Source organism: Rhododendron vialii, chromosome 7a (assembly GCF_030253575.1).
Source record: "Rhododendron vialii isolate Sample 1 chromosome 7a, ASM3025357v1".
NCBI classification, from domain to species: domain Eukaryota; kingdom Viridiplantae; phylum Streptophyta; class Magnoliopsida; order Ericales; family Ericaceae; genus Rhododendron; species Rhododendron vialii.
Window position 1 is genome coordinate 5,026,531 of NC_080563.1, and position 23,445 is coordinate 5,049,975.

Sequence of the window (23,445 nt, forward strand, 5' to 3'; positions counted from 1 at the left end):
TTTCTTTTTCCCTTATACCATTCTTTACATTCATAGAATTCAGTTAAGACAAGGCACATGTTTAAAAGTTCATTGATCATTTGCAAAGATGCTCCCTTCTAAGTTGTTGCATATCATGTGTAATGGGAGGCAGAGGGTGATTGATTCTTTTTGGTACAGATTTGAGTTCTTCTGTTCTCTACTTTCATTTGCTTTCAAAAACATGGAATTGTAGCACAAATATTCTCCAACGTCACCTATGTTTAGTTGCTTTTGAAAACAGAACATATTAATATTGTGCCATCTTATTCATGTGTCCACGAAGGTCCGGATCATGTTCCCGATTTTAAGCTATTGTCAACTTCAATGGAGACGCTTTTGAGATCTCTACATTCTACTCTACCTTTAGGCTAGCAGAACATGCTGTTGCGGAGAGCTCTGAACAACTTGTAGACAGAGGGCCTTGCTAAGGCCCTGGCTTCAAAAGTTTTGTTACACATAATCTGATACTTAAGCCACTTTTTTTTTCTTTCTATAAGTGTATATCCCTTTTCTCACCTGCTCTTGTCATAAATTATTGAAGGATGGCCTACTATCAAAACTGAAGAGAGTTAGAGCAGAATCATAACACCACAAGAATGGTATTTGACCACATCCGTGAAAAGAAAAGAGCTTCCCGTCATTGGCTACATCAAGTAATGCTTTCTCCCTATCATCTGAGGCCTTGCTCCATATCAGAAAACGGACTTGTTAGAAGCAGCTTGAACACGGATATGCCATTGAAGTGATGAGAGAAACAGAAAGCAATGCCTGAAGATTCTGCTACTGTGTATCCTCTTTCTAAGCTGAAGATTCTACCATTTATCTTTAAGGTATCTGCTGGAATATTATGGTATTCTGATTGCTGACACTACAATAAATTAGGCTTTTTATAGCATTAGGTGATAGCGTTTTTTCCCAAGCACTATCTGTTCGATAGCGTTTCTGGCTTTGTTGTTTCCTATACTTTCGATAGAGTATTGGTTCAGTTGAGATACAAATTAATGGGGTGAGAGGAGTTATGTGTTGAACCAATATCTTGCTACAGAAAAGGTTGAAATGGAGGAAGATAGGTAGAAATGGAAGATTGCAGAGTAAACATGCTTCTATTAGGAGAACCCAAAGTACCAAGCTTGTTTTTAACCTAGTAGTTTCGTTTTCCCTTCGTCTTATAGGTTTCTTCCTAAATCTTTGGAAACCAGTTTGGACAACCACATGGTTTTTTCCTAAATTTTTGGCGAGCAGATCCGTAAGACGATGATATTGATATGCCTCTTGCTTGAGATATTGAGTTGACTGTTGAAAGGGGGAATCAACACTGCTGCAAGCACTACAACAAATATAACTTTTAATAGCATAATACAATAGCGATCTTTTATGAATGCTATGAAAAGTTGTCAACTACAGCGTTCCATTAACACAGAATAATTTTATAGCATTCCATAGCGTTCCGTTAACACGGAATAAAAAGAGAAAAGACTTCCATAGCGTTCCGCAAACACGGAATAATTTTATAGCGTTTTCGTTAAAATGCCATCTGCATGTAGCGTTTTCGTTAATATTTTGGCGTACGGTTTGAACTCCACTTTTGGAATATATAAATGTTTTGGAAAGTCTTTTTGTTGATATTTAGTGACAAGTCTTGTACTCCACTTTTGGGATACATAGATATTTTGGAAGGCATTTTTGTTGATATTTGGTAACAAGGCTTGTACTAGATAGAAATGTTGGAAGGACATTTAGTATATTGAATTTCTTTTGTAATGGTAATCGCTTTGATGTTTGGAGACATTTTGTTGGTTTTGTATGGAATATTGTGAAATATATTGCCAAGGATGTCATTGGAGCCGCCATCTTCTTTTTTCGAGCAGGTTGTATAAAGTTATGAAACCTGCTAGAAACCAGTTGGAATTTGAAATGCTGTAAAAAAATTAACAATGGACAACGGGGCGAAAATTTATGGTGAATAATAGAAAACCTTGAATTTACAACGTTCCTTGAATGTTGTGGAAACTTTTCAATTTATAGCGTTTCTCAAATGCTGTGGGAAATTTTCAATTTATAGCGTTTTAAAATGCTATAGAAATTTAACAATCTATAGCGTTTTTAAAACGCTGTAGAAAGTCTACCATACTATAGCGTTTGAAAAACGCTGTAGAAAGTCTGCCATACTATAGCGTTTTTAAAACGCTATCTAAAGTCTACCATATTATAGCGTTTTAAAAACGTTGTCCAAGGTCCAAGACTTTTAACAATATCGGCTAATACAGCGTTCGCAAAAACGCTGTCTATATCATTTAACAACGTTTTTCAAACGCTATAAAATGTCAATTTTTTTGTAGTGACTATAACACAATTGAATCTTTTGTGACCTTACTCCAATATTCAAGGAGGATTCTGCTAAAATTAGGGGCAGCTCCACCAACATCTCTGCCACTGTAGGTAGGCACAATAGTTGTGGAAAGTGGTAGGGTGACATTTCAATGGAACCCTAATCCAAAAAGTAAATCCACTTCAAGGAAGTTCATCTCTACTGTGGTGATTCCTCCCACTTTTGCATAGTATGCATTGTTGTAATACCTGAAAATTTTCAAAACCACAAAAGAGGAACACAAGTGTTACTAGTTTTTGTCAAATTACCAAACTAACCTTATTAGCCATCCAAAACTAGAAAAAAAGAAAGAAAGAAAGAGTTTTAGAACTCAAAGCGCACAATTTAGGTTTGTATACAAAATTGTCGAGAGTTTGTTTCCATGCCAAGATTTTTGTAGTGCCTAATAACCTTTTTCTGTTAATTGTATTCTGTTAGTTTACGTAAATTAGGCCATTGCCTTTTAGTCTATCATTGCTAGCAAACTGAATCTTACGTTAAATTTGTGGAACCATGTACAATTTTAGTTTGAGGAGAAGGAGCGTCATATGACTGGTATCCAGGTAAAGTAAAATGTCGTCATTGTATGAGCACAAAAGAGTAAAGCAAAATATGAAATGACAATTCAGAAGAAACATTCCCATTCGATCTCCATTTTTTTTCCTTGTGTTTTTATTAACTAGGAACCAACTCATCCTAAAGTGTATCGACTGAAGCTTCTAAAATCAGTTTATTGCGCAAACTTCTTCTGTGAACAACTAAAATAAGTTGATTTGATCAAAGAACAAACCCATGAATATATTGCTTCTAGCTTAATTTTGTAGCAGAATGAGTTTAGGGTTCAAACCTGTAAGCTTGGTTGGGAGTTGTGGCGAAATTTTTTGCAAACCTAAGGGTAGAAAGGAAAAACATAAGGACAAGTTCTGAAAGGGTAAAAAAGCCAAGGGCTTTACAGCAAATATGTGAGTTCTAATAACATCCTGGCGACGCACAACTATCCCTTCTATTTTGTCTTCCTGCTGGCATATACGTACGATATTTAAATAAGCATACCACAGCCATAAAATCATTATTTAAGTTGATACACTATTATTGACAATCTAATCTTTCTTGATTTGTTTATCTTTCTTTTCTTCCAATCTTTCTTGACCAGAAATATTGACACTGATATTCCAAATTAGATATGGCTAATTATTACTCCTATATTTTTACAAAATCATTGAATTTAAAGCAAAAATTGTGTTACAAATATTTCAGCCGTTCTGATGCAAAACGCAGTCGAGGTTTATGTTTTGAGGATTTTACACAAAGCCGACGCAAACCACAAACCACAATGGTAGGCTGATTTGTTGGGTACATCTCGTACGTACCCCATTAACTCAAGCTCGTGAAATAGTAACGTTATTTTTTTTTTGGACATAGTTCTCTGCAGAATGCTGTTTGTGGGTTCACGCTGAGTCCCACTCGACATTTTTGAGAACTTGTTAAGAATACCAACCATGTAAAAAATTATATTAATCAGATTCAGGAGTAATTCGGAATGCATTAGTCAGTACCTAATTAGTACTAATATGTAATTTCAGAATGATTCAGCCCACTCACCAATTATAGAAATGGACCCAAGCAAGGCCCAAAATTAGCCGCACGATCAGGCAAGATTAGGTACTAATTTGCATCTAATCAAAATTATTATTTTTTACACGGTTCATTTTTCTAACATTATCTTCACAACGAATGTTTTGGATCACTAAAATATGCCCAATATAGGTATAAATCGGCTGTGCAGTTCCCCAAGAGTCGTTAGAAGTAACTTAGAACTAAGATTGCATCATGGAAACGATGGCGTTTCAAAATCCTCGCATTTTTAACATGCGATGTCCCCGGACCACAGTGCCCTTACCAAGTAAGTATACGGTTACGTTCCGGCCCTGCGGGATGCTTTTGCTTCCAGGCTTAGTCATAGCATGTTTTGTGTTCTTTCATTCAACTCTTTGGTTTGGTTTGGTGGGTGATTGTCTTGCTTCTCGATGTACCCTTATCGAGTTAATCGTATTTTCTATTGCCGATAAAAAAAAAAGAAAGAAAAGACTAGAAGTTTTCCCCAGTAATCTTGTTAAGTTCTTTAATTTGGATTATTCAAGATCAATTATGTTTTCATGGTTGGGGAAAATTTTTCAGTGCTGAGTGGATACCACGTGGTGTCTGCTCGGCACATCCGAGCCGTACATTGTGTTTTTGGACGGTTTGGATTTGGAGAGAGAAAAAGAAGAGAGAAAGTGTTGAGGTGAGAGAAGAGAAAGAGTTTCGATCAGGCCGTCCAAAAGTTTATTTGACGGCCCAAATGTGTGGAACAGATACCACATGAAATATACCTACCTAGCACCGAAAAATTTCTCCATATATAGTTGGACTAAGAACATGCATGGTCTTTTATTGAGTTTTGCTTTCCTAACGAATATTTTGATACCCTCATGCCATGTGTCTTGAACTAATTGCTTGTTTTTTTTTTCTTTACTAGCGAACTTGATGTGCGACGATAACATATCTTTCTTGATATTTTTTGGACAATAATTTTGTCATTCCACTTTCTGATAACAACACCCTAATATTTTTTTTTATTAATCTTGTCATTTGTATTTTGAACAGTAAAAGACGAATATTAGAGTGTATTTATCAAAAGATTGAGTGACAAAATCGATTACCTATTCTTTTTCAAAGATACATGAAATGATAAAAACGCACCAAGAGGGCTTAAGTACATATTTCAAAGAATGATGCGACTTCATTTGTGTGTATTCTTCCATTTATATATTTTAAAGTACTTCAAATTTTTTTCGTGTAAATGACAAATACTCGCGTCTTCCCATAATACCATAGTTTTGAAATCTCAAATGAAATTATGTAACAGAAATTGATTTCACATTATGTATTCTATTATACTGCAAGTGGGACTTTATTCGTGAAATAAAATTAGAGGTGAGTATGAATCGAATTAGTTCGGTTTTGTGGTAAAAACCAAGAACAATACCAACTCTCATAGATTGACGACTCCGAGAACCAAATCAAACAGCGAAATACACGATTGGTTAGGACCCACCCTTATATAAGAAGGATGTGATTGAGGTGTAACACAACTTATGTGTATGTAGCATTTTGCTCTTAAAATTAAAACTGGAGTATTGACATTAATTATGCGCCAATTAAGTGGCTTACGCGCCCGGGGCCCACGGTGATAGGAGGCTAGGAGCGGTGCCACATCCTCAGAGAAATTGGGATCTTAACCAAGCCACGTCACCACTAGACAGTTAATTTTGCAATCAAGCCCAAATATTATATATTTGACATTCGTCATAAAAATTGCTTTCATTCTGATTATTGAGATGTTTACATTACCTTTGTAGATCTAGTACAAATACAAACGTCATTGTTTTAAGAAAAAATAACGGCCCAGGACTTGTTTTGATAATTAATACTCGTTCAGAGTATGCTGAGAACATTTATTAATGCTGAAAATGTCCTTGACGTGTATTAATTATTAAAACACGTCATTGGCCATCATTTTCCCTTATTTTTATTGGTGCCAAAACTTTAGTGCACAAAAGCCGTGTACTAGAATGAAAGCAAAAAAAAGCCGCGTCCCATGTGCAATGTACAAGACTTTTATACTCTGAAGTTTTTGCACTAACAACAACAATTTCTGCATTATCACTGCCCTTTGAAATTAAACTAAACTTGTAAATTGCATATTGTTCCCGGAGTTCTAGCAACGATGGTGGCGCATTACAATTTCACATATTCTCACGAGGGGTCTGATCCACACAGGGTCTACAAACTGCAAGACTCATGTTTTGTAAGAGAATTGTGTCCTTGTTTGTGTCCGAAAGGTGTGCACGTACAAAAGAATTGTAAACCAAAGAGCGCTTCCTTATGTCTACACCGAAGAGCCGTTAGATTTAAAAAGCTATGCACAAGCCAAGAAACTTTCGCTACTTTGAGACTATAGTTTAATTTGTCAAACAGTAGCATACTTAATGATGCCATTTTTCTTCATTTGCAATGGTTCGATTGCTATGTCCTTGTTGGGCAGGTGCTATTTGGGCGGATTCAACTTCAAGCTAGGCTTTGCTTGGCAGCCCACATACATGCATTAAGAGATGAAGAGCAGGGGGAGTTTAAATATGAAGTAATGTATCCCCAAACAAATTAGCACATCCATATGTATCTATTGCATATCATGAACTCTAGCAAGTGGCAACTGCCCATTGAAGAACAAAACCCAACTCTCAAAATGACAATCACAATATACATGGTTGCTTTGGGTACAGTTTGAGTTAAAAAGCAACATCTCCTCAATTCATAAGGAATGTTCAATTACAAAAGGTAGAAAACGGAAGTATAAAAACTAACATGCTATGGCTTATAAGTTCACAAATCCAAAAAAACAAAGCTCGCCAATTAAAATTGTGCTAGCTTTTGCACCATACAACTGGTGTCACCATAATCATTTCACCAAAACCCTAACTTATTTTGCTACAAAATACTTAATGAACATACACCACAAAGTACTTAATGAAAAAGAAAACATACATAAGAAAGTAAATTATCAAATCAATTACTTTTTTTTGAAAGGCTATCCGATCAATCAAACGTTGACCTCTTCGCCAAAATTTATCTTCCGGAACTAAAACTTCCGTTTTTGGTCACCACAAAAAAAGTTGGAGAATTACGTACTCTTAGATCTGCGTAAATTAAACAACATTTCAAGTAATTTTAATTTTCAACAAAATTTTCTCAAATTTTCAAAAACAGTGAAACTCTAACGTAAAGCTTCAGAAACTAAATCGCTATTATTATGGGTTTTGGGACAGTAGATTTAGGGGAGAGGGCGAGCAGTAGATTCAAGAGAGAGAGAGAGAGAGAGAGAGAGAGAGAGAGAGAGAGCAAACCACAGATTTGGTTTTGGTTGTCTCCGGCCACCAAAATCACCACCACCACAGATTGCCAACGTCACTGCCCTCTTTATTTCTCTAATCTGCTAACTGCCAACCCAGAAAAATTAGCACTGACAAAGACATGCAAAGCGTGCAAATCGGATATATAGGGAAAAAAAAACAGAGGAACAAATGCAGCAAATCAAAAGAGATACTCCATGATCGGCGATGGAGATACATAGAGAACGTAGCAGAAACGCCCTCTCCGACAGGATCGTCAGCGGCGAAGTCCCAAACCGCCTGAAACTCAGTCATCGTCGAACTCAAAATCGCCTGAAACTCTTGAATCTTGGGCTACAAAAGAGATGCAAAGTGGAGATTTTTTTAGGATTGAAAAACCAGAGGAAATAAAGACCAGCCAAACACAAATGTTCACCCCCTATTGCCACGTAACCCAGTAAGCCCCCAGAACCAAACACGTAACCCAGTAAGTCCAAGCAGTGCAATTACCATTTCACCCAAAAAAAAACAACACCAAGCTAACACTAAAAGGGCAAAACATACATACAAAGATTATATGGTCGGAGAGCCGATTCTGCTTCTTCACGAGACGAGCATGGCTTCCAGCACTTCTTAACCTCTCTACAGCCAAGAAAAACATACATACAAAGATTATATGCAGAATAAAAGAGATTTTGGGAGGAAGAGAGGGTTTTTTTTTTGTTGTTGTTGATTTGTTTGGTTTTTTTGTTAAACCAAAACATTCCTTTTGGTTTAACCACAAAGCCCAACAACAAAATTAATAGATGCTTGGAAAGGCTTCGTCTTCTCATCCACTTCTTCCAAGGTTAATTATGATACTCACAAGTCAACATATGTATATTCTAATCATCATATATAAAAAAAATTACTTTAACAATTAAAAACAAGTCAACATATATGAAATTAGAAGTTATTATATTAATAGTAGCTGAAGACACAAACAAATCAGACTATATTTTTACTTACTCCTCACTTTCTAATACTGCACTTACCAAACCAATCAAGTATACCAGACAGTGAAATTTCTGAAAAACCCTACATCAAGACCCTCAATACTAACATGCAACAGAAATCAGGAAGGGGAAAAAAGCAAGCATGCAACAGAAATGAAGAAGGAAAAAAACATCAAAACCAGCCAAGCATAGCAAACAGAGGAATTTCTGAAAAAACTGGCACATAATCAACAAATCAGAAGTACTCTATGATTTTGAAACAATGAAACCATCAGTACTAACATGCAATAGAAATCAAGAAGGGGGAAAACATTAGAAACTAAAATATTAAAAGATGATTACTGGCGGTAACGAAGCGACGGTCGTACTGCATGCGCTTGTGAGCCCTGCCACTTGGCTTCTTCTTCTTGTCCTGTTTGGCCACCTTCGGGGTTTGGCCTCTCACCTTACCAGCACGAGCCAGCGATCCGTGAACCTTTCCTGCAAAAAGAACAACCCAAAATTAACAAATAGGCACACAATCAAGGATAATCGTCTACATATTCCGAGAAATCAATTCGAAACCCTAAAAGGCATCACAAAGAAGCCAGTGACCGAGATCCGTACCATCGAGCAGTATCGTCTCAAGAGGAGGCCACAGAAGGTGGTCTCCGGAGTCCGGAGCCAGGCGGAGGAAGTTGGGTGGGGGCAGAAGAGAGAGAAATAGCGGAGGAGGTGGGAAGAGGAGGGTTTTCTTCGTGGTTGTTGCCATCTGCAAAATGGAATGGCTTGTTCTTTTTGATACTGTGGAAAGTCATCAAGTGAGAACATCGTGCCACGTGGGGAAAGTGGTAATCAGCCTAAATTGGCAAGCGAAAGTGCTTCTTATTAAGGAGGGGAAGGAAATATAAGATAGAAGGGAAGAAAAAAAGGAGTTTCCTTTCCCGCACCCTAGCTAACTGATTCTGAAAAAACACAAACCCATTTTTTAATTCCTGAGGAGAGAATATAATGATGAGGTTTAATATTACCCTGCCCGTAAATGGCCGTGGAGGCTGGTGTGCCGCATTATGTGGCGGAGAGGAGTATCTCAAGGGCGGAAGTACACCCACCATAGGTTGGGCTGTAGCCCAGGTCCACTTTAGAAACCCCCCCAAAAATTATAAATATCTAATTTTTACTAGTAACAGAGTCGCGATTTTGATCTGAAGGGGACCGGCTTAATAGTTATAACCTTTTTATCGGAAGGATACTTATTATATCATAAAGTGTTTGCTTTCCAACACATCAAATTTGTAAATTGAAATAATTTTAGCCTAATGTAGTTAAAGTATACCAATCATTTTGCTTTTTTTCTTTAAGCTATTTCAACAGTCACGTGTTCATTTTTCATTTATGAAAAAATTGAGAATGTAAAATAACTGATTTTTTATCAAATCAAACAAAAATTATTAAAATTATAAGTACCTACATGAATAATTATCAATAATATTCAAAATCAAGTATATAAAATATAAAAAATTTAAAACTCTAGGTCGGGACCCCGGGCCCTAACATAGCTTCACCCCTGGTTTTTGGAAGCTCTAGAATATCCTTGTAAAGTATGTAGAGTTTTTTGTGAGAATTAATCATATGTGCAATTCTAGAATTATCTCTGAAAATATCTTTGTACTAAAGCTTGTAATTCTAGAATTATCTCTGAAAATATCTTTGAACTAAAACTTTTCATGAAGTTGTATAAATAAGGATAGGTTCTAACCATTTTGTACCAAGCAAAAAAAAAAGTTGAGTTCAAATATAATACAAACACTCTCCTTCCCCACTCTTGTCTTTAGTATTCTCCCTCCTCTAAAAATCTTGAACATATTTTAAGATACACGATACATATTTGATACAATTTATACAATTGAAAAAAAATTTGCCCACCCAAATTTTTTACCTCCTCTCCTGGGAGATGGTTGACCGCCGGCCATGGGGGTGATGCCGGTAGTAGTGATGCCGAGGGTCCCTCTAAGTCATAAGAGGTTGGTGACAATGGCAGTGGCAAGAGCGGAGATGAGGATAGGGATGAGGCCCGTGAGGGTGAGGGTGGTGATAGTGGTAGTAGTGATGCTAAAGGTCTTGCTAAAACATAAGCAGGTGGAGATGTGTGGGGAGATGTGTGGGGAGGTTGGTGGCAAGATCGGTGGAGATGAGGATGAGGATGTGTGGGGGAGGGGTTGGTGGCAAGATCGGTGGAGTGCGATGGTGCCAGTAGTAGTGATGCCGAGGGTCCCTCTAAGTCGTAAAAGGTTGGTGGCAATGGCAGTGGCAAGAGCGGAGATGAGGATGGGGATGGGGATGAGGCCTGTGAGGGTGAAGGTGGTGATAGTGGTAGTAGTGATGCTAAAGGTCTTGCTAAAACATAAGCGGGTGGAGATGTGTGGGGAGGGGTTGGTGGCAAGATCGGTGGAGATGAGGATGAGGATGTATGGGGAGGGGTTGGTGGCAAGATCAGTGGAGATGGTGATGGTGATGGTGGTTGTTGGGGTGGCTCCTCCTGATGGTCATCTTGATCATGGGGTTGGGTTGTTGTTCTGGTACTTGCTCTTAATGATCATCTTGATCATGGGGTTGTTTGAATATCTAGCGACAATAATTCACCACCATCACAGACAATGCGACTATGAATAATCCTAAGAGCCTAATTGCAACTCCAACAAGGATGATGCTGCCCAATGGAAGGATCATGGTGGTAATTGGAGGGAGAGAGGGGGGTTGATGGCAGTCGGGTGATTTCTTCGCGATCACATTTCCTTTTTGTTAATTTTAAGTTACTGTAACTTTGTTTTTTTGATAGGCATTGATATACCACCTCCTCCGGAGCCCCGGTACATCCCCACCCCTCGCCCTCTCCTCCCGGTCTTCCGCCAAGGACTGGGAAAATTGGTCATACCACTGTTGTGGTGGTGGTGGTTGTGACGGTAGCGGTGGTAGCAGGAGTGGCCATTGTGGTCACCTCCTTTATGATTCTTTACCTCCGCACTCTTGCGGCGGAGGAGGTGGAGATGGCGGAAACACCAAGTCCAACAGACGAGATGGTAGACGCCGTCATAGACGAAGTACTTCGTGGGGAGGCTTCTATATTATGCGCATTTAAGAACTAACAACATGTGATATGGGACTTCTATATTGTCAATAATTTGTGTTCATTGAGCACAATAGTTGTGAAAAGTGGTAGGGGTGACATTTAAAAACATGGCACGGGCACTACAACTGCATGGAAAAATCACGGGCACAAAAAAAGCACGGGTACGAAACAACATGAATAAGGCCCTATTCCGCTAAGTGATATGAAAGAATAACTTATCTTGTAAAGCAAAAAATAAGTGCTTGAAAAATAAGAATCTCATTGGGTTAACGGTTAACACTTGTTCAATGTCAATTTATCTAAGAAAGAGCCTTGTCATACGAAGATATGACTTGTCTTGTTGACTTGTCTTGTTTTATTTTGATTGCTGTTGATAAGAAATAGAACAGGTTTATCATGATGGTTAGTTGACAGGTTTCAGAGATTAATAAAAAAAATTTGCGATACTTGTTTGGAGTCTTGAACCCAGCAAGGATTGGGCGCCCGAAAAATTTCCCAACAAAGATCGGGGAAAAAATTCTCAAAAAAGACCGGGACAGGTTTAGAGGTATAAAAAATATTTCGAGTTCAGAATGAAATTCAGCCCATTCCGCCCCATTGCGATTCCAACATAGAAATGCCTTATTACAGTACTCTTATATTGGAGATTTAATGTTCTAATCTGAAATGGTGGGCTAATTTTGAATTTCATTCCAAAATCTCACATATAAGACCATGGTCCGATAGTCATCTATCTAGTCTATTGCATAAGACAGCTGGTTATATGTACCCGAAGATTAGACGAGACAAAGCATTGAAGACTGAATGATTATGTCGTACATAAGTTTGTGATTCTTAGTTCGAACAATAGGTACGCCTTGCTTCAGTTCGAAACCACAAAATCCACCATGGAAGATTCACACATAATGAGAATTAAATTATTTGATTTTCCACTAAATGAACCCTACCAATATCAGAGGATGCAATTAATTTGTCCAACTAGTCCTCAAACCAGCTTATAAATAGAGACTATTGGGATAAGAAATAGTAGTACCATCTTCCCATTGCTAAACCATCTCAAAATTATGCCGAAAAGCAAAGTGAACCTTGTTTATATTGAGAATGATTCTGCCAGAAGAGTCACATTCAACAAAAGAAAGGACGGCCTAATGAAAAAGGCGTACGAGCTTATCACCTTGTACGATATTGCAGCGTGCGCCATCCTTTTATGTCTTTACAATCACGAGCCACGTACTCGTTTGGCCTTCTCAATTGGAGGCTCAAAAAGTTATCTCGAGGTTCAGGAACATGCCTGAGTTGGAGCAAAAAGCGGAGGAATGTCGAACCAAGAAAGTTCCCCTCGGGAAAGGCTCGACAAGATGGTGGGGAAAGCGAAGAAACTAGAGAGGGAGAACCAACAGAATGAGATGAGCCAATTCATGTACTAGTGGTTGGATGGTAGAAGCTGGTTTGATCATCTGAACACGAATGATGCGAACAACTTGAGTGGCTTGATTAGCCAAAATTTAAGGGAAATAGATCGAAGGCTTGGGTATTTACCAAGGTGAGTGTCATAATGGTCAATGAAAGAGAGAGACGAGAGAGATTGGTTCTTCTTATCGTTATTTAGTTTTAATTTTTGTATCACACAGATGTATTGGGTGCTCCCCAATTTTTTTTTCTTCTTTTTTTTTTTTTCCTTTGAAAAAGTTGTCGTAAAGAGAGAAAATGATTTTATTGTAGAGATTGATATTGGCATTTAATTTAAGATTTTGAATTTCATATTTATTTCATGGTATAGCTGTCCCATTTGATTATAAAAATATTTGAAGCAATTATGCGTTTGCCCATTTGTACCCTACGAAAATTTCCCTTAAAATCCAGCTTTGAACGTCCAAATTTGTCATCATAGAAGCTAAATGTGTATGGTTATTTACGTTGGTTAAGAAAGAGTGTTATTTTATATTGGTTTACGGTATGTGTTTTTGTATTTTGAGCCAGCAAAATTTGTAAATCACCACAAAATTCATATCTTTGAGCAATCGTTTTTTACCTTGTGCCGTCTTGTTTTTTTACAAAATTCATAAACAACACCACAAAAATTTGTGAACACCAAAAAAATTCATAAAAGTAACAAAAAAATTCCTAAAGTAAACCACCACAAAATTCAAATCTCAGGCCACAAAAGTTTCATAAAATGAGCAACAATTTGTACAGGAGTTTACTGCGCGTGCATGTTTTTGACTCCAGGCTACGAACAGTAGCACTTAAAATTTGTACGAAACATCTATAGCATACTGCCATCCTGTAGGAACCTAATCAAGGGGAAAAACATACACGCTCGAGCAACTATCACATACTACTAAAAAAAGTCATTAACTCTTACAGATGGATGATCCAAATTTCTTTCTTTTTTCCCTATGCATCATCTAAGGATGGGTTCTTGTAAACTTTTAAATCTGAAACTTTTTTTGGGTTTTTTTTATTTTACTTTTTGTTAGTTTTTGTTTAATTTCTCGTCATGATTTTTGGAATAAATCGTTTGTTTCAACAAGACAAATCAAAAATGTATAAAGATGCGGGCATTGATATCAAAAAAAATTCATATAAGATGATATTTAAGACCAAAAAGACACGTGTTTCGTATTTTTTCGTCTTTAGTGATTTTTTTTTTGCCTTTCATCATGATATGTGTCTGGCAGTGGTGTCAAACCCGTAGGGTTCTCCTTAAACTTATTTTTTTCTTTGTTTTGTGTGTTCATAAGTTGACAAAGTAAAAAGACAAATGCCCTGTGGATAGTAATTCAAAATCTCACAACGGAAACTCTAGCAATCCATGATGTATTCTCCAAAACGAATCCATTGAAATTTAACAACAAAACCAAAGGCCCACAATACCCCAAAAGAGCACAAAATAGTCTAATACAGGAGCTCCCCGTATTGGGAGGCCTTATCAGCCGCAAGCAGCAATACAAACTTAAGAAGGCAAAAAATTATTTTGCAATCAAAACACTTGCAACTATAGGTAAGAACACAAGTCAAAAGGAATAGTACAGGTTCTGATTTCTGGACATACAACTTGGTTAAGCCAATGGAAAGCATGCAAGACCTTCAAGAGAACAGTATCGTAGCGTGACTTGAACCCTTTGGAAATGTAGATAACTGTTTCTTGACCGGCTCGAATTTTGTTTCAGCTTGATATTTCAGAGACGAAGAAGCATTAATGATCATTACCTCCAAGACCATTGCATTAACCAATAAAAACTTGGCTAGATCAAGTTCACGTGTATTCCCTTTGAAACACACAAATTTACCTTACCTTAAGGTGAGACAGAAAACATTGAGGTACCATTTCTTGCACCACGTCCTTTAAACTGCAAAGTGCAGCAGCCCTGAAATGACAAAAGCACAAAAGGGTATTGCATTGATCTATTCATGTGCCTGCCTTGGGAAAATGACAAATACTAACAACAAATCAAAGACGAGAAACTGAATGTGGAATATAATTTACCATCTCAAAGATCAGAGTTTCAAGAACTGGAGAGCTGTGAAGAAAGGCCATAACTGTTGCATCAAAAACTAATTTGAACCCCGAAAATTCCAAGTGGACCAGATTACTATATGAAGGTAGAAGAGCTTGTAAATTTTCCAGAGGGGCAAGAACCTTGTCAAATTACCAAGAGAAAGAAGTCAATAAATGGAACATCAGATTCAGTATAGAGCTTATTCTTACAGAGATTTTGTACGGGTTGAAACAAGTTCACGGAGCACAAGTATATCATCACACAGCATAACTGTTATTATTTTCTCAGGGCATCACTGCTCGCTCCCCATATTTTTTAAGCCAAGCGTTCCCTGGGAATACAAATATAAGTTTCTAATGCATTTTTTTCCAACATTTAAGAGAAAAACACACACACACACATCACATGTTTTATTTATTAACCACAGAGAGTGTCACCTCTTCCCACTATACGTGTTTGAAGTTACACTTGCTTAGCTTTACAACTTTATATTTGGCATCTATAACAAATATGTAGTACATGAGTATAGTATGAAGTGGAGTAACTGCTGGCATAACAATTGGGTACTGAAGTTTGGGTGTCAAATTCCCTTCAGAACTTGCGTTAACCTTATGCATTGTACTAACTGTAGTACAAAATCGTTCAATCCCGTACATTGTTTTGGAGGTTGTTGCTAAATGGAGTATTTCTTTTAATTTATGTAATTACCTTTGTAGCATTTAAGTGCTCATTTACTAATCATGATCTATTAGACAATTTGTCACCCTGCGGTCCCAACATTCCACTAATCCTTTTGGATTCCTCAATGAATGAAACGTAAAAGCACGTTCAAAAGCAAATATCTATCCATACACCTAAATTCAAAATATTCTACACTCGTAGGAATTTATATCATGTTACCATTTTTCAGAATGTGATATACACCAAATTGGGTGGCATGCACTTACTGGTATGTAATATCATTGCTTCTGACCTGATGCACCATAAAAGTTAGATTGTACAAAATAATGAAGCGAACCTCAATGGTATGCCAAGATAATGTGAGATTTTCCACACCAAGGAACATTTTAAGAAGGTCGCATGCTCGCAAACCAACTGTAGTCTTCTCTTGAGAATTATACTCTGTATCGACTTTAGATATACCGATATTAACCTCAGTAACTGATGATGCACAATCTAGAACATAATTTTCTGAGAGAGAACTAGAGCATTTGAATTTCTTAAGATTTGTCCACAAATCTTGATTAACAAATCATGAGAATCATCAGGGACCCATCCAGACTCATAAGCATCTAGGTCACAGCTATGCAGAGCAGGAACATTTAGATTGACAACCTTCACATTCAACAACTTGGTAGAGCATAAAGTCAAGACTTTGAGGACGGGAAAAGTCAAAGTGATTTCCTCAGTGTTTGGAAAGCACGTATTCAGAAATGTAACCCCAGAAAGATCCACGATCTCCAACCTTGAAAAACAAGATGCAGAAACTTTGATAATACACTTTGCTACCAAGTTTAGTTTTCTCAAGGAATCACTGCCAAAAACACAACGGGGAACCACAAACTCTTCTTTTCTATATTTAATGTCAAGCTTTTAAACTTGACGCTTTATGACAGCTGAAATCCAAGCACTGACATGAGATGCATCTGAATAATTATCACAGGAAAGATAGAAGCTATGTATCTTAGAATTCTCGAGGTGAAGAAGTACTCGATCCACAAAGTTCATGAAGTATGCCCTTCTAGTCATATTTTTGCGTGACAAAAGCAATTCATCATCTAAATGAAGATTTGTAACTTTAATCTACGTGTCTTTCCATTTTGTAGATAATACACTAGTTCGGACCACATACTTTGTAGGAAGGAATGAGAGTATGTGAGTGAGAACATTCTCAGGTAAGTTACTGATGATGTCTCTGTCAATTTCACACTTTTTATGCTTTCGAAACTTCTTGGTTTGCTTTTGAGAATCGGGAAGTGAACCACTTGCATCCATGACTTACCAGTTAATACCCATCCTGAAAAATATTAAGAACATATAATTAGCATCTTTACTAGAACAGAAAAAGATAGGACCACAGAATCCAACATTACAGGGTAAGCAGAAAAAATGAGTAGTTCAGATTAAAAAAGTGATGTAGTGATATCATATCTGGAATGAGTCTAAGCCCCACCAAGATATTTCTTTGCATAGTTTTGTGTATGTCGTAGTGCTGCTACAAGAACAGACTAATGATTTTGTGCAATCAGGTGAATAATTTACCCGACAAAATATGATGTATGTTATTAATGTGGTAAAAGAAATCATTAAACCAATGCACCGCTAAAAAAGAACCTGCGGTAAAACACAGAGCCAATAATAGAGGACAAGAAGCCTGAAGGCAATAAATAAACACGTAAAACAAAGCAACTCCTAAAAGGAGGATCAACACCAAAAGCAGAAAAGTAATACTCCAAAAAAAAAAAAAAGCATAAAAAAGGAAGCAAATATATCAACAATAAGCATTTCCCCAAACCCTCAAGCGTAAATTACACCCCAGGCATAGGATCTTATCATATCTTTTTATCTTAGCTTAGGATATCTGTTAAGGCACATCGTTAAAGATGTTGTATGGGGTACCAATTCACAATGGCAGGGATGAATCTTTATACTGGACATGGAGTGCAAATCACATATTCTCATGCAAAGTGGGAGGAATTCATGCATCCATCAAACAAGATTCTGGGATCAAGTTGTAAAAATTTATGTCCATGAAAGGAGGAAATCTTTGTTTCGCAAGCTACTCAAAATAGAATTGCATCCAGGTCGGTTCTTGCTACAAGAGGCATTAATGCCCAAGAAGGAAGTGGTCAAGAGGGATGTGCTTTCTGTGCAACACTGCAACTGAGATTGAAACACCAGTGCACCTTCTGTTGCAATGCCAATATTCACATGGAAGGTGTGGTCTATCAAAATTAACTGGTGGAATCTCAGTTGGTGTCTCCCGCTAACATCTTGCTACTGTTATCAAATGGGTTTCAAATTTGTTTACTAATTTGGAAGGGAAATGATCGAAAATACAAACTAGTATACATGTAGGGATGTTCCCAATTTGGAAGGCTAGAAATGATTGTATCAACAAAAACATTGCTCCGGATGCGGATGAGATTGGGGACAAAACATTGTCCCGACCCAAAAATAACACTCTGCTAGTAATATCAAAGCAGAAGATTAATTCTCGGATTTCGTAATTAAAGCTCAATTTTTCAAATTGTCTTAATCTTGAAAATTTGTTGAAGGGGACAAAACACGACGGGAAACAATCTCGCTACTCTTTCGCTTTCTTCTACTACTACGAATCATAGAAATAAGAAGGAAAAGGTGGGTTTAACTTTTCCTCTATTTAGTCGTTCTTGCAAAATACTATAAAGAGTGCGCTTACAGGAGAAACATTTAAGACCCTTGTAAGGAAAATGCAGGCAACCGCGTGAGCAAGCAAAACCAATTGATAAATTCCTTCACTCCCGTTGTTCCTTCTTGCTTTCCTACATTTCATCGCCGATCGGCCCGCTCATTTTGTTTTCGTTGTCGTCGTTGCTAATGTTAAGAACAAGCAGAAATTTACCGAAAAAAGTAAAGAACAAAGCAGACATTTGAGAGGTTAACTTCATCTATTTTCCTACATTTTCTAATCAACCAAACAAAGCATGAGGGACAGAGCTTCCCCTCAATCGGGACTGACACCCTATTTCCCTTCCCTTCCCTTCCCTTGCAAGTCGTCAATAACGTAAAGATACTTTCTACCAGAACGCACAAAGGACTACCCATGAAGAAAAACACAAAATTCACGACAGAGAGTACCTAGTTGAGCCTGATATTAGGGTTTCTAAGTGCATTCCGTCGCCGAACAAGAGAAGCTTAAAGGGTTGAATGCCGGATTCGATGATGACCAATCACAAAAGGTACTGGACTAGTTGTCGTTGACCTGGGACTTCGCAAGTCCAACATACAATTTGTATCCAAACTACGCCGTTTCATCACGCGATTTTAGAACTCTTGGGGGACTGCACGGTCGATTTCTAGCCCCATAAGTCATAGTATTTCAATGATCTGATACATTCACTTTTAATTGATTGTTAGAAAGCACAATCCATGCGAGAAATATCTTTAAATTTGATGCAATTTAGTACATGATCTTGATGATTATTTGTGTATTTTTGTTTCCTAAAATGCGTTTGGCCACACACAATCAAAACCATGAACCCCCGCCCGTTTCATGTCAGTCCGGCCCACCCGCGTGAATTCCAGAAGGCTTTTAGGCCTTGGTGCTGCAGTTTCCGACGGGTGGGATCCCGACCGGATTCCCGATGGCATACCGGATCCACTCCGGCTACCAGAAAGGTGATCCGAGCCGTTCAAAAATTTTATAAAAAAAAATCGAGTGGGCATACGTGAGAATCAATCGCATCTGATGTGTGTAGGTGGCCGATCAAAATACTCTATTTTGTGTGTATATATATGCACACAAAAATGAACATATACACACAAAAATGGAGGGTTTGGATCGGTCACTTACACACATCCAATACCGTTGATTCTCGCCAAGGCCCACTCGGTTTTTTGTTTAGAATTTTTGGACAGCTCGGATTATCCGTCCGGTAGCCGGAGTGGACTCGGCACGCCGTCAAGAATCCGGTCAGGAGCCCTCCGTCGAGAACCTTAGATTTTCTGCCCTTGGATACCTTACACATCTTTTTTGGGCCTTAGTTGGGTCCATTTCTAGCATGTGTGAGGGCTGGTCATTCGGTAATCCATAAAATTTTGATGAAAAATTAATATTTTTTTAATAAAGACAAAATAAGGCTCAATGCGAATTTTAGTTCAAGGGAAACAAGGCCTAATGCATTTTGATTTGTTCTGAATTTGATAAATAAACAGTCTCGTTAAAGTGCACTCGGCGCGAGCTCACAAAATAGTTGACTGCATAGTCCCTCCGCAAATTCATGTCCATGAAAAAAAAAAGAAAAGGATAAGGTTGCTACTTGACAGTAATATTTTGTTATGATTAATGGTATTTTATATTTCATTGAATTGTGATGTAATATTAAATGCGATGTAATTGTTGTAAGAAATGAAATTTGAATCAGAAATGGACAAAGAAAATTTACCCCGAAACCACCCCGAAAAGATCAACTAGTGGTTGAGATTCACTTTGATATGTGTGACACAATCATCAAAGTGATTCTCAACCATTGATTGCTGTTTTCGGGGTACTTTCGAGGTAAATTTTCTTTGTACCTAGCATTCCCCGGAAAGTTCAATTGGTTCATAATGAATGGCCCTACTGTGGAAAGGGAGTCTCGAAATTCTAACAGACACGCTAAGTAATCAATTGTTCATTTTCCAATTCCTCAGTAGTCCTTTCAAAATAAATCTTTCTCAATAGTTGTGCTTATATGTGTAAACGAATCGAGTTAAGTTTTGTAATGTTCGAGCAGGGCTCCTCTACTAATGAAGTTACAGTCGCAAATGCAGAGTTTAATGTATTCTATATTAGGGACAAAAGGGTCCTAAATTCAATGAAACCATATTAATTAGATATCTGCTCCTCCTAGTTTAGACATATATTAAAAAACATTAATACAATTAATCACTTTCTCCAATTCCTAATTGAATAGTTTTTTTTTTTTTTCAATTTCCAAACGTACTGTGAATTCCCGTTAAATTGGGTTTATTCAACTTCACATTTAAATAAATAGCTGGACGATATGTAAGAACATACTATATATCAACTAATCAAGAGGATTAACCGTTAATTAAACACTTCGGGGTTGATTATCGTACACCACTGATAACCGTTCGCACTTACATTTATTCACTCCAATTTATTAGATTTATATATGAGAAAAAGTGAACTAAGGAAAGGATAATATGAGAGAGAGAGAGAGAGAGAGAGAGAGAGAGAGAGAGAGAGAGAGAGAGAGCTAAAGAGTATTTTACCACGCCTGTCAAAAACTTGACGACATTATAACATTTTCTTTGTACTTAGGAAATGGTATTCTCTTAAATTACTTGGGTTCTTATTAGGAAATGTTAAGTTTGCTTTTTTGTCATGTTTGAGGGATGATTAATTTGGGGAACAGAAGATAGGTTTAAGAAAATATCAAATAAGGGTGCCGGTTATGATGAATTTCTCTTTACCTTATTGCCCGTAGTATTGTAGGGGGTTATGTGATTGTCTCCCAAAATCTCGATTTATTAATGTGCTTTTCAATTTTTTCCTCGATTTTTCCTTTTCGAGTGATAAACACAATTCTCTTTGCCGAGCTGCCCCCTCCCCCCCCAAAAAAAATAATAATAATAAAAAATAAAAAAATGAAGTTGTTTAGTGGTAGATGGTAGAATACAAAGCAGGGCCCAATAAAAAGAAAGTCATTTTTTTTTATAGGCAAACTAATTTTATTAATCATTGAAACAAATTACAACGATTAAAAGGATCCAAAGAATAATAGCAAAATCATTGATTAATCAAAGGTCCAACTAATTACTACGGAGTATTACGTTCTCCATAAGATCCTCTACGTTTGCAGTTTGTATTGCCGCTTCGATCTTCCTACAAATCACTCACTGACTTGTGATTTGTAACAGCGGTTTTATCTTTTTTGCTCGTTTTATTTTCTTGTAATATACTTAATATGGACTTTCTTGTCCCCTCTTTTGAACATTTTATTTTTACTATAAATGGATCCCGAAATCATATGCACCGATATCCGATCAACATGATTTTTGTTGTAAGATCGATACATGGTCTAAAAAGTGAATGGGACTGACCATTCTTGCATGCTCGGCAAGAGCTCGCAAATTGGCTCGACCCGAGGATGCCCCAAGGGGACTGCATGAAAAAAGCAAGGTCCCAAATAAAAATAAGGTTGGGTTGTTATTAGTTGTGCAGTAGAGGGTATAGTACCAGGAGTAGGTCAATCAAAAGAAAGAGATGTTTTCCCTAATAATTCATCACCATTTTTTTTTTTGCTCGGCAATTAATCACCATATTCCATGCATGAGTTTTCTTAAATTTCTAGCTATGGTTTTTGGTGAATAAAGGATGAAGTCGAAGTTTATTTTTTAGAGCTCTTTGAGCAAATCTATCGTGTCAAAAACAACGTCGATTAGTTTCAGGTCAATTATATATGTTTCGCAACACATTTATCTCAACAAAGAGAGGGTTTTTTTTTTTTTTTGATCGGTAACAAAATTTTATTAAATCGACAAAGAGTACATTAAGGGACTTGATCGAATACAAGAAATCTTGAAGCAGAATAGAGCCAAGAGAAGAGGGAAGAGCGAGATAAGAGGAAAAGAAAAGAAAATACATCCAATGAAAAATTGAATGAGCCACAAAAAGCCTAAACTAGAATGCCCAAAATTAGTGTGATGCGATTGACAGCAAATTGACATAATTTCTATCATGGTTAAAAAACTCATCCGACCTCCAAAGTGGAGTGCTTCAGATCGAAGCAAATTGACATAATTTCTAGCATGGTTAAAAAACTCATCCGACCTCCAAAGTGGAGTGCTTCAGATCGAAGCAAATTGACATAATTTCTAGCATTGTTAAAAAACTCATCCGACCTCCAAAAAGGTGGAGTGCTTCAGATCGTTGAATCGATCTGTAAAATGTACAATCCAAATTTAAATTTGAATTGAAAAGCATGAATTCTTCCCAACTTTTGAAACATTTTCATGTAACTAATTATACGTACGGAATAGTACCAAAAGCAGAGTCTTCATATATTAATAAGGGACGAAAGGGCCTTAAATAATTAGATTCAATGAAAGGATATCAGATCGATATCTGCTCCTCGCGCGTGGTTTATAATCGATTCATTGATAAACAGTACGAAGGATAAAAAAAACATCAAAGGGCATATCCACTTTTAGACAAAGACATAGATAGCCAAACCGGTGGATAGGCCTCCTAAAGGTTTATTATACATATGTTTGAAAACATGCATCAATTAATTAATTAATTCAATTAATCAATTTCCAATTCCTAATTTCAACAGTAAGATCTTATGTAAATAATTTAGGTGTATATGTTTTGTTCCAATTTCAAACGTACTACGTGCCCATGAGATCGATTCGGTTTATTTATCCTTCTCATCTAAATAGCTAGATATATAGCTGAACGTACGACACTTAATAATTATCAGCAATACCCAACTAGCTCATATATATCTAACCCTGTAAAAAAAAATTTCTCAACAAAACAAACGAATTTTATAAAACTCTAAAGGGACACATCGAGGAGGAAAAGAAACGTGAGCTAACACTTACTCACTCACAAAACACAAACCATAAAACCACATAAAATATAAAAGAGCATCCAACCAAAAGTTGGATGTTACAACACCTCAAGACCATACTTAGAGCTTCAGTTTATGAATTCCGGCCACCTAGCTAAAAAGCTCTTAAAAACCTCGACCGAGTACACCTTGATGTCAGACTTTTCTTTTCAACCCGTTCAAATGCAATCCAA

The 23,445-nt window shown here is 37.1% G+C and overlaps 1 protein-coding gene and 1 long non-coding RNA gene across 5 annotated transcripts; both read right to left on the reverse strand.

Annotated features, from left to right (window-relative positions):
* Positions 1 to 2,498: 2,498 nt before the first annotated feature.
* LOC131332559 (uncharacterized) lies at positions 2,499 to 9,128 on the reverse strand. Its single transcript, XM_058366865.1, has 5 exons — positions 8,922 to 9,128; positions 8,658 to 8,795; positions 7,889 to 7,962; positions 7,559 to 7,674; positions 2,499 to 2,598 (listed from the first exon to the last, which is right to left on the reverse strand). Exons 1-5 carry the CDS (start codon positions 9,064 to 9,066, stop codon positions 2,499 to 2,501), a joined length of 573 nt encoding a protein of 190 aa, XP_058222848.1. The 5' UTR covers positions 9,067 to 9,128.
* Positions 9,129 to 14,228: 5,100 nt separating this feature from the next.
* Positions 14,229 to 18,839, reverse strand: LOC131334176 (uncharacterized). 4 transcript variants are annotated; one of them, XR_009202068.1, is made up of 4 exons: positions 18,768 to 18,839; positions 15,946 to 16,392; positions 14,915 to 15,067; positions 14,229 to 14,795 (listed from the first exon to the last, which is right to left on the reverse strand). It is a non-coding gene; the product is annotated as an uncharacterized LOC131334176 (long non-coding RNA). The 4 variants fall into 4 exon arrangements; XR_009202067.1 differs by having other exon boundaries at positions 15,946 to 16,944; positions 18,768 to 18,838; XR_009202066.1 differs by lacking the exon at positions 18,768 to 18,839 and having other exon boundaries at positions 14,229 to 14,597; positions 14,723 to 14,795; positions 15,946 to 18,075.
* Between the last annotated feature and the right edge of the window lie 4,606 nt (positions 18,840 to 23,445).